General features: G+C 36.9%; 1 protein-coding gene across 2 annotated transcripts in view; it reads left to right on the top strand.

Annotated features, from left to right (window-relative positions):
* Positions 1-5,411: 5,411 nt before the first annotated feature.
* The window catches only part of KLHL13 (kelch like family member 13), a gene marked incomplete at both ends in the record, with an annotated part of 111,798 nt that continues 100,787 nt past the window's right edge, over positions 5,412-16,422 (top strand). The window contains one exon of one of the 2 annotated variants that reach the window (XM_082682004.1): positions 5,412-5,479. In XM_082682004.1, the coding sequence (XP_082538130.1) occupies positions 5,430-5,479 (50 nt within the window). The remainder of the gene's footprint in view (positions 5,480-16,422) is intronic. The other variant, XM_082682003.1, reaches the window with a different exon arrangement.

Raw genomic sequence — 16,422 nt, 5'->3', positions numbered from 1 at the left:
TGTGCCACCAGGGAAACGCTCTACCACCTATTTATATCTCTTCCTAAGTGAGTGTTGTGTGTGCCTGTTTCCTCTCTTTGTTCTCTCTTGAACCCACAATAATGAAACTTTTCACCACCATTCCATGTAAACAGTTCTTATCAAGGTGACCAGTGACCTCTGGGTTACCACACCGAGTTGTTATTTCTCCATTCTTCACTTAACCTTTCAACAGCATCTGACACACTTGGTTATCCCTTTCTTCATGTAACACTTTAGTTTACCTTTTAGATTACTGCATCTCCCTGGTTTTCCTCCTACCTCATGTCTACTCCTTCTTACTCTTTTTGCCACATTCTCATTAGTTTTTAATTTGAAATAAATTGAACGGAAAAGTATAGACTGAAAATGGAACATCTCTCCCTGCCCCCCTCAAAACCCATATTCCCTCTCACTAATAAAAAATATAAACAAGCTTCATTTGTGTGTGCATGTGTCTATAAATTTCATAGGTGGAAACAGTGCCTCATTTTAAATTACAATTATTTGTTTCTTAATTATTTTTATTTACTGTACACTTTCTGTTTATATTATTTGCTCACTTTTACTATAGTGTTTTATTGGTTTTATTGATTAAGTGTTTGTGTTTGTGTGTATAAATTAATATCATTAACTCTGTTGTCTGTCATGTGTATTGTGAATTTTTTTTGAATTTTATTTATTTTTTTATACAGCAGGTTCTTATTAGTTATCCATTTGACAGACATCAGTGTATACATGTCAATCCCAATCTCCCAATTCATCCCACCACCACCACCACCCCCACTGCTTTCTCCCCTTGGTGTCCATACGTTTGTTCTCTACATCTGTGTCTCTATTTCTGCCCTGCAAACCAGTTAATCTGTACCATTTTTCTTGGTTCCACATACATGTGTTAATATACGATATTTGTTTTTCTCTTTCTGACTTACTTCACTCTGTATGACAGTCTCTAGATCCATCCACGTCTCTACAAATGACCCAATTACATTCCTTTTTATGGCTGAGTAATATTCCATTGTATATATGTACCACATCTTCTTTATCCATTCGTCTGTTGACGGGCATTTAGGTTGCTTCCATGACCTGGCTATTGTAAATAGTGCTGCAGTGAACATTGGGGTGCATGTATCTTTTTGAATTATGGTTTTCTCTGGGTATATGCCCAGGAGTGCGACTACTGGGTCATATGGTAATTCTATTTTTAGTTTTTTAAGGAACCTCCATACTGTTCTCCATAGTGGCTGTATCAATTTACATTCCCACCAACAGTGCAAGAGGGTTCCCTTTTCTCCACACCCTCTCCAGCATTTGTTGTTTGTAGATTTTCTGATGATGTCCATTCTAACTGGTGTGAGGTGATACCTCATTGTAGTTTTGATTTGCATTTCTCTAATAATTAGTGATGTTGAGCAGCTTTTCATGTGCTTCTTGGCCATCTGTATGTCTTCTTTGGAGAAATGTCTATTTAGGTCTTCTGCCCATTTTTGGATTGGGTTGTTTGTTTTTTTAATATTGAGCTGCATGACCTGTTTATATATTTTGGAGCTTAATCCTTTGTCCGTTGATTCATTTGCAAATATTTTGTCCCATTCTGAGGGTTGTCTTTTTGTCTTCTTTGTAGTTTCCTTTTCTGTGCAAAAGCTTTTAAGTTTCATTAGGTCCCATCTGTTTATTTTTGTTTTTATTTCCATTACTCTAGGAGGTGGGTCAAAAAAGATCTTGCTGTGATTTATGCCAAAGAGTGTTCTTCCTACGTTTTCCTCTAAGAGTTTTATAGTGTCCTGTCTTACATTTAGGTCTCTAATCCATTTTGAGTTTATTTATTTATTTATTTATTTGCGGTACGTGGGCCTCTCACTGCTGTGGCCTCTCCCATTGCTGAGCACAGGCTCCGTACGCGCAGGCTCGGCGGCCATGGCTCACGGGCCTAGGCGCTCCACGGCATGTGGGATCTTCCCGGACCGGGGCACGAACCCGTGTCCCCTGCGTCGGCAGGCGGACTCTCAACCACTGCGCCACCAGGGAAGCCCCATTTTGAGTTTATTTTTGTGTATGGTGTTAGGGAGTGCTCTAATTTCATTCTTTTACATGTAGCTGTCCAGTTTTCCCAGTACCACTTATTGTGAATTATTTTTCCTGCTTTATCAAATGCCATTTGACTTTGTGGTATTTTTGAAGTACAGAGTTCTAATTTTTTGCTACAATCAGAATTAACAGTTTTTTCCTTTATGGTTCCTGGGTTCTGGCTGCTGCGTACCTTCTCCACTGAATCATTATAAATAATTTCACTAGGGTTTTCTTTAGTACTGCTTCAAAGCTTCCTTTTTTACCTTTAAATCTTTGGTCCTTCTGGAATTTATTTAGTGTATGAAGTGAAGTAGCGTACAACCTATTTATTTTTCTAAGTGACTACCTGATCGTCCCCCAATCGTTTAATCATCTCTATTTCTCTTACTCGTTTGGAGACTACCTTCACTGTAGAGTAATTCCCTGATGTATTTAAATTCCTCACGAGTTATTAAAAGAATTTATTTATTTCTGTTTTATTTTTCAAACACTGCAGTGGGATTCTCCCCACTCATCGAACTACTCTTGAAAAACGGTCATCGTGGACTTTATAGCTGTCAAATCATTTAGCTGTATCTTACTTTGGGCAGAACATGAAACAGTTGAATACCCTCTAACCACTGTTCTTCTGAACTATCCTTCTTCTTTTCACAATTCTCTTAGTTTCCCTCCTACCTATTGTCTCTTTTCTTTGCTAGCTTGTCTTCCTCTGTTTATTGCACAAAAGTGTTCATTGAGTTTGCACTTTCTCCTGGCATGAGTAATATTTTCCAGTCTCATCACTTAACTGGCTAAATATTCCTGTGTTTTCCTTTCTACTTCCAACCTAAATCTAGACCTATATTTCCAATTTTCTGTTAGATACTATATGTTGGGCCCTGGGTTACTTCTATATGTCTATACAAACCATTGTTGTTTTTAGTGTTTTTCCTCCTTTCTATACCCTACCTCACTTGATATCATCACCATTTCCCCTTGTTACTTAAATAGATTTTGTCTTTGCTATGTCCCCTTATCCCTTTAAAATCTGCCAGTGATCTGTCATAAGTCCTAGATCTTCCTGCCTGCCCTCATAGTCCTTGTCTGTGCTCTCATCTCATGCCTTGATTTTGGAAGTAGTTCTTATCGGTCTCCATACTTCTGGTCTCTCTCTCTGATCCACCACCACATTGCAGGCAGTGTTAATTTTCTAATACATATGTTTGATCATACAAACTCCATGGTTAAAAATGGTTGGTTTCATTTATATCCTGCATAAGTTGATCACATGCACTTACTTCCTCTCTCTTCCTAACTCCATTAAAATGAGAATAAAGAAATGGAAAAATTCAAAAGGACAAAGAGAACAGGAATGGAAACACTGACAGATGTAAGGTTGGAACTATTTTTTTACTTAGAGCAAAGGAAGTTACAACTCCAATATCTTCCCCTATGTGAACTTTCGAGAGAAAGCAACTCATTCTTCCCATAGAATTCCTAATATTTCAAGACTTGGAGGCACCTGGTCTGTAGAAGGCAGGAATGAGTCATGTGATTGAAAGCATGGGCTGTTCTTTGAAAGTCTAAAATAAGTCGCTGAAGTCTCCTGTACCATCACCCCCTCTCTGCTCCTCTGGAGATCAGAGGTTTATTATGTGGAGAATTTGACAGGAGAGCCCCAGACTCAGAGATCCAGGTGCAGCAAGTGGATTGCTTAAAACGATGGGATTAAGTGAAAGTTTGCATACCTAATTTTGGGACCTGTATGTTCTACCCTAGATGTAGTTGGTAAAAAGTTTCATGAATTAATTATTTTCACATTCCCAGATTCCTGATAGTAATCTAGATATAGCTGGTTTTCTCTTGGCACGTCTTCTAAAAAATCATGTAGCCTAAACAAAATTAAAATTTCTCAACCTCTCAGAATTCTCTCACTGGTTAAACACTTTTAGAAAAGGTAAGTCAAAAGTCAGTTGATTTTGAGATGCTTAAAAAATTTATTTTGTTTAGGCTACTCAGTTTCTTTACTTGTAATAACAGAGAATATAAGCAGAGAAATGCGATTGTGCAAATAATTATGAATGCTATGTTGTCATTTGATTTGTTTCTTTTTTAGAGTTTTGAAGACCCAAGAAACAGAGTACAGTTGACCCTGAAACAGCACAGGAGTTAGGGGCGCCAACCCCTAAACAGCTGAAAATCCTCCTACTGCTATCTCTGCTGTTAAAAAAAAAAAGAATTGATAAATCGTGCACCCAAGGGCAGGAAGTTGAAACAGTTTGGATAGAATCAGGACTGAAACCCTAGTTCTTTTGATTCCACATATTATGATCTCTAATTGAACACAAGCTTTTCCCCACACTTAGTTAATTTAAAGATTTGTAAAATGGAAATGCAGGTACTATATTTATTGAGAAAAATATGTAAGTGGACCTGCACAGTTCAAACCTGTTTTGTTCATGGTCAACTGTACTTTTTCCCTTTCTACTTCTTTTCCTTTTGCCCCTAAATTAAGAGGCAGGTGAAGGCAGGGAACAATGAAGAAAATCTTTTTTCCTCTAGCTTAATTATTTTAGGTTTTCAAGTAGTTTTATAACAAACAATTATATGAACAAACTAAACTGGATACTATACGTTTTTATCTTCCCAATGCAATAAATTGATTTTATTAACAAGAAACATTTATGTAAATTATACATTTTTGCTTCCCAATATATTTGAAATTAATAGAATACATTAAATATACTCTCTATTGCCAATGCAAAGCATCCACATTACTAAAAACAAATATATACTATAGTTTACTACCACCTCGCCTGCTCCTTTCCCGTAAAAACAATGTTCCTACCTCTATTACCTATTTTATATCTTTAAGGTTTAAAAATCTTTAAACAATCTTTCTATCCTTAATTTTGACCAACCACTTCGAAAATCGTGGGCCCTGCATATGGGCCCCACAGGCCTCAAGTCCCGCTGGTAACTCTTCGCTCCTTAACTTCTCTGTCTCACCCAACTTCACACATACACCCCAGGTCTTCTGACTCTCATTTAATCCATCTTCCTTTATACACGGTGGTTTTTCCATAGATCATTGTTGGCTAATGATTTCACATGAAATTAGTCAGTACTCTTTAATGATTTCAGTGTTGAATTTCATAGGTATTTGGACTATTGCAGATTCAGTTTCTTGATTTTCATAAGCTGTAATATAGATATTAGGTACATGGACATACATTTTGCCTATCGTAAAATATGTAAAATATTACAAAGGTAGCATAGTGTGAAAATTCTAGTGTTGATTTTCATAGTAAATATTGCCTTCTTTTCCTCCTGAACAGGTCATTCTCCAGCTTTTAGAGGTGATGGATCATCTGCATAGAGGGGAATCAGTTGCTGCAATACTCCGTAACCGGTATATTTATGGAAGCAATTTACCTTATAAGTTATATAATGTCTCTTCTGCTTATTTATTTACCTAACGTAGTTGGTGCTCAATAAATATTTGTTGAATACCTGGCATAAAATAAAAGTATTTGCTCTATGAGTGAATAAAAGAATGCCTGGGTGACAAAGAAATGGAATGAAGAACATGTTAATAACTGTGTGTTCTGAGCTAATGAAAAACATAGAAAATATAATCAGAAATCAAAATCGGTGTACATTGTGAACACCTGGAATTCAGTCAGTGGAGCTATTGATTTGAATTTTTAGTTTTAAAGCATACCAATGAATAAATACTGGTATCTGTTGCTTACGAATAGATGTCTCAACGAAGTATTTTTTTAAATAGCATTGCCCTGTGATTGTGTGTACCTTTCTGTTATTTAAAATTCCAGTTAAAACTTTTTTAGGGAGTTCTGAGAAGTTGAGAGCTTCCTCTGTCAATTTAGGATTTTAAATTCGTGGTTTAAAGAAACATAGACTTTACTTTGCAGCAGTGAAAGAGCATCCCTTATTCCCAATAGTTTAATTGTATGGTTTGGGTGAAATATTTGAAATAATATGCTGGAGTTGTCTGTATCATGGTTCTGACAGTTACTAGTGTAGTCTTGGTTAAGTTTTTTTTGTTTTTTTTTTATAAATTTATTTATTTATTTATTATTTTTGGCTGTGTTGGGTCTTTGTTGCTACAAGCGGGCCCTCTCTAATTGTGGCTAGCGGGGGCTACTCTTTGTTGCAGTGCGCTGGCTTTTCTTGTTGCAGAGCATGGGCTCCAGGCGCACGGGCTTCAGTAGCTGTGGCGCGTGGGCTCTAGAGCGCAGGCTCGGTAGTTGCGGCGCACGGGCCCAGCCACTCCGCGGCATGTGGGATCTTCCTGGACCGGGGCACAAACCCGTGTCCCCTGCATCGGCAGACGGACTCTCAACCACTGTGCCACCAGGGAAGCCCGGTTAAGTTTTTTAATTGCTCTGGGCCTTAACTTTCTCATCTGTGAATTGGGGATAATAATAATACCTATATCTCAAGGTTGTTTTGAGGGTTAAAAACGGGTCTATTGGGTGTGTGTGTTTGTGTGGAGAGAGAGAGCTTGGCAAGTAATTCACGGTATATCAGTGCTTGTGTTGAAATATAAATGTGGGATTTTAACTATTTTGAAAATACAATATTTGTGTTACTAAATTCTAAAGTACTTTAAAAATAGGTGTGTCTTCAAAGAATATGGAAAGTGGGGAAAGGCTGAAGTATAAAGGGGACACATATAACGTTATTGTTATTTGAAAGATACCATGGTAGGAATTGTACATAATATTCCCATCAAGGAAATATTGAATGAAAGGTACATGCTTGTTGGAATGTGGGCAAGGGGCTGTAAGGTAGACTTGTTCAGAGATACCGAGAGCCAGGAGATCACAGCAGGAATCACGTGTTGCCATGTTGGGTGAAAAGATAGAAGAGTAGATTGCTGGGCCAGTTGGACGGGGGACGTTGTGCCGAATACCTAATGGTAAACTGAGTCTGTAGAGTTCAAGCACTGCTGAAGCAGCGATTCTATATCACACATTTGGAAGAGGAACTAGTGGGATGGCAGGATTTCCTAAGCTCAAGTTGATAACTGTGGTGGTTATAGCATAATTGAATTTGTTTCCATTATTATTATTGAGATATAATTGCATATAGTAAAATACACAAACATTTAAATATACGTCTTGATTTTTATACATGCAGACATCCAGGTAACCACAACCCAGGTCAAGATAGAAAACAATGCCATCCCTCCAGAGAATTCCCTCGTTCCCCTTTCCAGTTCATGTCCCCTCCCTTCCTACTGACTTACATATTTTAGGTTAGTGTTGCTTGTTCTTGAACTTCATGTAAATGGAGTCAAACACTGTGTGTTCTTTTGTGTGTGGCTCCTGTTGTTCAAAATAATGTTTTTGAAATCCACCATCCTTGCAGGTATTTGTAGTTTCTTCTTTTTTTATTGCTCTGTAGTGTTCCATTGTTTAACTATGCCACAGTTTGTTTATCCATTTCTTGTTGAGAGTCACTTAAGTTATACCCATTATTTGGCTCTTATGAATTAAGCTGTTGTTGACATTTTTTAACAAATCTTTTTGTGGCCATATACACTCATTTCCTTTGGATATATACCTAGAAGTAGAATTGGTGGGTCATAGGAGATGTATACATATATTTATTTAATTTATTTAACATTCGTAGAAACTGCCAAGCACTTTTTACCATTTTCTTTTCTGACCAGTAATAAGTGAGAATCCTCACAAGCTCTTGGTATTTAATTTTAGCTATTCTCTTGGGTATGTAGGTGTTTCCCACTATGGTTTTCACTTTGCATTTTCCTCACGTGTTTATTAACTATTTGTGTTTTAGAAGTATCTGTTCAAATCTTTTGCCCATTTAAAAAACTGGAGTTTTTTTCTCTTTGAGTTTTAAGAGTTTTTAAATTTTTTCTTGATATTTAGATGTATGTCTTATGAATATTTTCTTCCAATCTGTAGCTGGCCATCCCATTTTCTTGTTTGTGTCTTTTGGTGAGCAGTTTTATTTTTGTTTCATTTTGATGAAGTTCAATTTATCATTTTTTTTCTTTTATGCTCAGTAATTTTTGCATCTTTCTAAGAAATCTTTACCCTCCCAAATTTCAGGCTTTCTTCCTGATGTTTTATGGTTTTAGCCCTCACATTATAAGTGCATTCTTGACCAGAAACTTAAATAAATGAACTTATGAACTGTTTGTATACACAAATTATGGGTCAGTTTCATATTCTAAATAAAATACAAACCAAACACATTTAGGAATGTATGAAAAGTATTAACCCTTTGTGGCTAGGAAAGTTTTACCCCAGAGTGTGGATTCCTTAATACCATGAAAGCTACTCATATGACACATCCTGTCAATAGATCTCATAAGAAATAAAAGGTACAGTAAATGCTGAAGGTGTTTGAAAAAAATTCATTGCCCATAAGAATAAAGAATTAGTGATAGAAAGTTGCACTCTTAACAAGAAAAATAATTATCTCTCTGAAACCAAGAAACAAGCATCGCACTTAATGATAAATGTAAGAGTTGTTCCTTAAGCAGCAACAAAACAAAGATGCCCTCTAATCACCACATTAAAATATGTATCTATAAACTATGGCCAATGTCAATAAAGAGGCATACTTAACAGGAAGGAGGAGACAAAAAAATGATCAAGTTTTAGAAGATAGACTCATGTGCCTGCAAAAGCTAAGACATAAAAACAAGTTCTTAATTGACAGTTTTAATATAAGTTCTAAATATAGTTGGATATAAGATAAAAATAAAAACCAGTACCTTTAATCTATATTACAAATAGTCATTTAAAATATATAATGGAAAATATTCCATTTACAAAAGCCATAAAATGTAAATATTTAGTAATAACCCCAACAAAAATTTCTAGGACCTATATAAAGAAAATTTAAAAATTCAACTGAGAGATAGGAAAGAAGATATTTTTTTAAAATGGAGAGACAAAAAAAAAAAAAAATGGAGAGACATGTGATGGTCCTCGATTAAAAGGCTAAATTTTGGGGCTTCCCTGGTGGCACAGTGGTTGAGAGTCCGCCTGCTGATGTAAGGGACGCGGGTTCGTGTCCCGGTGCGGGAAGATCCCACATGCCGCGGAGCAGCTGGGCCCGTGAGCCATGGCCGCTGAGCCTGCGCGTCCGGAGCCTGTGCTCCGCAACGGGAGAGGCCACAACAGTGAGAGGCCTGCGTACCGCAAAAAAAAAAAAGGCTAAATTTTGGAAAGAGCTCTTCCCAAATTGTTATATAGATTTAACACGAATTTAATGGGAAATTTAAAATTTTGTCAAGGTGATTATTCAATAAGATAATGAATGTATGAAAGAAATGTATCCCCATTGCTTAATACAATGTCTGACATGTAGTAATTGCTGGTCAAAAAAATCTAATTTTTCTATTTATAATTCAACAAACATTTATTGTGTAATTGCTAAGTGCTAAACATTTTCAGGTGCTAAAATATGATGATGAATATTAAAAGTGATGAATCTTTGTTCTATTGCAGAAAGTTAACGTCGAAAATTAGTAAACAAGGTAGGAAGATAAAGAATTAAGGGTGGAGGGTAGCAGTGCAGAATAGCATCAACCTGTTATTAGTCTTAGATGTTTTTAGTCTTGCAATCTACCATTCAGCATATGTTCTACCCTATTAGGACTTTTATTCCAGTGATTCATTTAGTACAGGGAGAGGTCAGCCATATGTGTCTTGCTTTGTTGCAAACAGCAAGTGTGAGTATCGTCCTCATGTACACATTACAGTAATGTCAGGGAGACATTTGGTTAAGAGTCACCCAGTTGGTGTTATGGTGGTGGTGTGTACTGATGGGGTTCCTAGCTGTAATAAGGATTTCTGCAGTGACATGTAAAGCTCTAACAGTGTTCCAGTTTTCTAAAAGTACTCTTTGATAAATAAAACACAGTATATAATATTGTCTGATGTTTGCAGTAAGGAAAAAGAGTGCCAAACACTGTATAATTGGATTTTCATCCCTTTAACAAATATTATGCACCACTTACTGTGCACGGTGTTAGGGATATGGCAGTGAATGATAATACATGGTTCCCTGCCAGTTTGGTGGCTATTGTAGTAGTCAAAATAAGAAATGAGGAGAGTCTGAACAGAGGTGATGGCAGTGGAAATGAGGAAGAGGGGAGGGGAGGGAGTTGTGAAATACTTAGGGGTAACTTTAACAATACTTGGCGTTCAACTAGATTCTTCACACTCTAGTCAACATGATCTTTTAAAATGGATTATCTGATAATGTGGTCCAGATTGCCCTTTCCTGTCCCTGACTATTGAAATCCTACCTGTTCTCCAAGACCCAGATCAAATTCAGTGCCCTATGTATCAACCTTCCCTGATCAATCCAAGCAGATGATCAGGAGGGTCTCTTTTGCCTCTGAACTGGTTTTCTTCCCTGTAGTGAATTTTATCACATTTGGCTCTGCGTTGAAGTTAATTTGAGCATCTTTCCTTACAGCATCATTAAGAGAGCTCTTTCAGAGCGTGACTACCTGTATCTAACGTATATTTATATCACATTGCATATAATGCAGGATTTTGTACATAATAGGCATTCATTAAATATTTAGAGAAGTTATAACATTTATCAATAATTATTTGTTGCCGATGATTTCATTTGGTTAAATTGTTTAGGGTAGTTTTGTTTCCCACAGTCAACTCTTACTAATAGTTAAGCAATTGAATATTAAGCGACAATCTTTAAGTTGTAAAATAGACTAATGAAATTTACTACAGATTCTAGGAATAAGCTTTGACTTTTTTTACTGGCTTACTATATAATCATTTCTTAATAGTATATGATGCCAAGGGAACACAGGGCTTTTCAGGTCATTTGATATTTTAAAATATTGAGCCTTTACTGTTTGTCAAGCGCTGACCTCACCTGTAACATTTAAGGATTGGAAGATCCCGACCTTCCTCTTAGTTTTAAAAGTCTGGAATTATATCTTTAAACCTAAGCACACAGTAGGTGATAAATAAACACATCTTTGATTAACCTTGAGAATGGTCAGTCATTGAAGATGTCCTTTTTATTACTGTTTTCACAATTTGACTTTATAAACTTCCATGAAGGTATGGTTATTTATGCTCTTTCAAGATTAAAAATTTATGAAGATCTAGTTTTACCTTTGCTAAATTGAGTCAGTGATTATAATAAGGTTAAATCTTAGGCTAGAAGATGCCTATAAGCATTATAATATGAGGGTAATGCACGAATTTCTGAGGCCAGTTAAATTTTATACAGTGGACTTTTATTTTGGCCCAGAAATTCTGTAAGTCTTGGTTACCCACTATAATTGTCATAATACGTTGCTGTAGGTGCACGTTTATCAGCATATTTGTTCCTCTTACCGAACAGTTGCATGTCTTTATACAAAGGACGTAAACTTGTTAGTAATGTTGCCTGTTCGATCTTTCTAGAGAATTTTCCAGGCCGTAGAAAGTGTTCCTGCTTCTGGGGAGAGGAATTACTACCCTGATTCCCCTTTCTGTGTCTTACATGTTCCTGTTCATAATTCTGTACATGTTCTACACATTCTTTCTGGGACATCTCATCTACAGCCATTAGTTGAATCCCAAACTATATGTGAAGACCTTAACATTTCTATGTATTTAACATTTAAATCTTTTTCATGAGTCCCCAACTAAAAAGTGCTGTATTCCTCTCTCTACCAGTTTGTTCATTTGTTTTGACTTTACGAGTAATACATATTTATTATAGAACAGTTAAAAATAACTAATTATATACAGATATGCAGGGAAAATAATCACCGAAAGTAACTCTGGTAACCCCTTAATGCATTTCACTCTAGTCTTTTGGTGCATTTTGAAATGTAACTGTAGTTGTAATTATTGAACATGATATGATTCTAGTGTTGTACTTAAGAGCAGAGGCTTTGAAGTCTTCCAAATACAGGTTCAGATCAAGCTTTGCTTCTTGCTAGCTGTGTGAACTTTGGAAAGTTTCTTAACCTCTCTGAGTCTGTTTCCTCATCTATAAAATAAAAGAGTATCATTGTTTGGGATTGTTCTGAGAATAAAATAAAATTTTGTAAAGTAGTCACATTCCTGGTACATGATAAATTCTCAATAAATGGAAGCACTTACTGTTTTATTACACTGTATATCATGTCTGTATCCTGCTGTTCTTCTTAGTTGTATCATGAACATTTTCACATGTTAATAAAAACTTGTAGTAGATATAATAGCTGCAAAGTATAAACTCTTTCCCGGTATAAATGATTTCTTAAATATTTAGGTTGGATCCACTTTTGGGGTGTTATTTGTTTTAGTGTCTTCCATATCTATCATATTTTCTCTCCTCACTTTAATATTTGTCATCTTTTTTCCTTTTACTTAATGAATTTATTTTATACTGTATCAGACTCTCTCTTTACTCCCTCTGATATACATTTTGGTTGTGACTCTGGTTTAGTTTCCTGGTAGTTGGCAAATACAATTTATTGCTTTCCTCATCTGATCATGTTATCTTATTTGGCTTCCTCTTCCCGCTTTACTGAGGCCATGTTTTCTCATTCTCCTGAATGGGCCAAAGGCTTTCAACATTGTTTTCTGACTCCTATATGAAAGCATTTGCAGAGTTCTGCTCTTTCTCTGAGTCTTTATAATGACAAATCTCCTTGTCCTTGTTTTTCAATACATTTTCATTGCTCCCATGCTAGTTGTTTTTCTGTTTATTCTCAAAGGAAGAAAGATTCCTTGAATGGCCTTTGTACTGGCTGTTCCCTTTGTCTGAAACGTTCTTCCCCATGGTCTTTGTGTGACTGGTTCTTCTTTTCAGATCTCCACTTAAATGTCCACTTAAAGGTTTTCTTTGACTACCCACTCTAAAGTGGTCACTTGTTTAGTGTCACACACACACACCCCAGTTTCATTCTCTGCATGACTCGTCACTACCACTATTAGATATTTTCCTTCTTTGTTTATTATCTATCCCTTTTTGCTAAAATAGAAGCTCTAGGAGGTCAGGGATCTTGTCCATCTTGATTATCTTTTTCCCCAGCCAAGATTCCTGACCTTGTTTATTTTATTTTTTTAATTTTTATTTTATATTGGAGTGGAGCTGGTTAACAATGTTGTGTTAGTTTCAGGTGTACAGCAAAGTGATTCAGTTATACATATACATGTATCTTTTCTTTTTCAAATTCCTTTCCCATTTAGATTATTACAGAATATTGAGCACTGTTTCCTGTGCTATGTAGTAGGTCTTTGTTGGTTATCTATTTTAAATATAGCAGTGTGTACTTAAATTTTAGCACCTACCACCATGTCTTGTACATATTAGTTGCTCAGTAGGCATTTGCATACTGAATGAATTGACCATTGCCCCTGTATGTGCTCTTGGGTACTAATCCAACCCCTTCCTCAGAGTTTTACCCATGAGCCAATACTGATAGAAATAAATGATTGAAATAAATAGATGAGGGAGAAGAGACAATTCTTCCTTGCAGAACAATTCTGAATTTTATATATGTACGAATGTGTGTGTTTGTATGTATATATTTCCCCCATTCAACAGATGGAACTTCATCTATCTCCTCCCTTGAGTGTGGACTTAATGATTTGCTTTCCAAAGGAAAGAGTATGGAAAGGAAAAATACTACCTTTATAGTGAAGAAGTGTGGAAAATACTACCTGTGGTAGACTTAACAGTGGCCCTCCAAAGATGTCTACATATTAGTCTGCAGAACCTGTGACTGATACTGTATGTGGCAAAAACAGACTTTGCAGATGTGATTAAGTTAAGGACCTTGAGGTGGGGAAATTAGCCTGGATTATCCAGGAGAGCCCAGTGTAATCACAAGGGTCCTCATAAAAGGGATGCAGGTGGATTCAGAGTCAGAAAAGGGAGATGTGATGATGGAAGGAGAGTTTGGAGCCATGCTGTTTGAAGATGGAGGAAGGTGTCATGAGCCGTAGAATGCAGGTGGCCTCTAGAAGCTGGAAAAGACAAAGAAACAAATTCTCCCCTCAAGCCCTGCCAATACCTTGATTCTAGACTTCTGACCTCCAAAACATTAAGATAGTCAATTTGTGTTGTTTAAAGCTGTTAAGATTGTAGTTATTTGTCACAGCAGTAATAAGAAATGAATATACCATGTACCCAGAGTCTGGCACACAGGCTTCCCAGTATATAGCAATATTTGTAAGTTCTGCCTTGATATGAACACAAGAGAGGTATCAAGGGTGGACAGTGGAAGGGAACAGCACCTTTGCCAGGTCTGTTCCCATACCTGTGCTGTATTTTCTCACTTTTTGTGTCTGTTAGATATTTGGCAGTAAGTTGGGGCTGGCGGGATCAGAGGCTATTAGCTATTTGTTATTTAAATTTAGACACTCATGTATTCATCTTAAAGTTTTCCTTACCCAATTGTGTAATTTATGCTCACTGTGAAGTATTTGGAAAAATATGGAAAAGTATAATTCTACTGCACTGAAAGCACTGTTAATATTTTAAAACTCATAAATACAAGTGTTTATTCAACATTGAATAAACCAACTCTTATTTCAATAATACCGTTGCCTGGTATTGTAAACACGATGGGTCCAAACCTGTCTCATCTCTGTCCCCAGAACCTGCCTCCTCATCTGTGGTCTTGGCCTTGTTTAGTGACACTGCCATTCACTCAGAAAGTTGGCCATCATCCAGGACTCTTCTTTCTTTCTCATTCCCCATATTCAGTCAGTCACCAAGTCCCATTTCTCTTTCCTAATTATTTCTCCAATCCACTCCCTCTGCTGCTTTATTCTTATTACCTCCTTCTTACTTCAGACCCACATAGTTTGTCACCTAGATCTTTATAATATCCTTCTAAACTGATTTTTGGCCTCCAGTCTTAAACCTCTTTTACCTCCCACCTCCTTTTCCCTCTCCAGTCCATCCCTCCCGTTACAGCCATAATGATCTTTCTGGAATGTAAATATGTATGTTCATATCACTTCCTTGTTTAGATTTCTTCACTGGCTCCTCTCTGCCTGCCTAGCCTCATCTCCTGCCTAGAGCACGTGTTGCCCTCCCTCAAAATTGGGAGGTGATATGTTTCCTCCTGTTTCCATCCCTCTTGCTGGTATGCCTTCTCCCTGGTTGTTGGCCTAACCAACTCCTGTTTATCCTTCAAGACCCAGCAAAGGTATTATTAACTCCTCTGTGATACTTTCACTGACATGTACCCCATCCTCTTCCAAACAGAATTAGGTATTCTTTTCTTATGGCTCCCATAGTATCAACTCTTATTTCAATGGTGGTGGTAGTGGTGATCAAAGTCTCAATAGTAGTGCTAGTTGTATTTGAATAGTCATTATAATAGCTGACACATATAGCATTTACTTTGTGCCAGGTTCGAACTCATATATATACACACACACACACATAGATATAATTCTATATTCCTTATTCCAAATTTATCTTATTCTCATAATAACCCCATGAAGAAGGTACTATCATTATTCTCATTCTACAAGTGAGTACATCGAGGCACAGAAAAGTTTAAGTAAGTTGTCCAGGGTCACAGAGCTAATAAGCATGGATGCAGGGCTCACACCCAGGGAGTTCAGCTCAGTCTGTGCATTTAACCATATGCCTGTCTGTCTCCTTCCCTGGGTTGTGAACTCCCTTAGGACTTTTTACCTACTACCCATGATGTTGACCCTAAGGCCAAGGCATTTCTGCTGTATTTTGGAAGTGCATACCATTAATAGGTTAAGTGCTATAAATGAATTGGGAACCTGGAAACTGATAAAAGTAAGTTTTTCTTTAAAAAGTTTTCTCTTCTCTCCTTTTCCAGTCCTTCAGTTTTTCCCCCTTTTCATCTTCCCAACAAATGCAGTTGCATGGAAAGTGTTGAAAGATTATGTAAAATTTCCAAAGGCTCCTGAACCACAGTTGGGTCATGGGTTACATGGGACTAGGGACGTGGACCCATGAAATAATTCACAGCCTTAGCGATGTGGATGCTTTTTAAAAATATACAGTCAGACAACAAAGTTTTCCTTTTGGTTATCAGTGTTGTGTGATATTTTGACTTCCTGTCTCCTAATACTTTTCTTTCTGCCATTGCTTCATTTTAGATTAAAATGAATAGAAAAAGAGTAATACCTTTTCTTTTTCCTGGAAGGAAGCTCTACTCTTCCTTTGGATTGTAGTTTCTGTGCCTGGCTTTGGGTTTTAGCTATGGCAATCTCAAGCTTTGTGACCCTCAGGCAGCCCTATTATGGGTCTCCTCTGAGAGCTCAAGGCCTTAATCTGCCATTGAGGGAAAGGGAACGTGTCCTCCTCCCTCACTTCCTACCCTTACCGGGT

This window comes from Grampus griseus (genome assembly GCF_964374135.1).
Source record: "Grampus griseus genome assembly, chromosome: X".
NCBI lineage: Eukaryota > Metazoa > Chordata > Mammalia > Artiodactyla > Delphinidae > Grampus > Grampus griseus.
The sequence above is the reverse complement of the archived record's forward strand: the minus strand, read 5'-3'. Positions and strand labels throughout refer to the sequence as shown.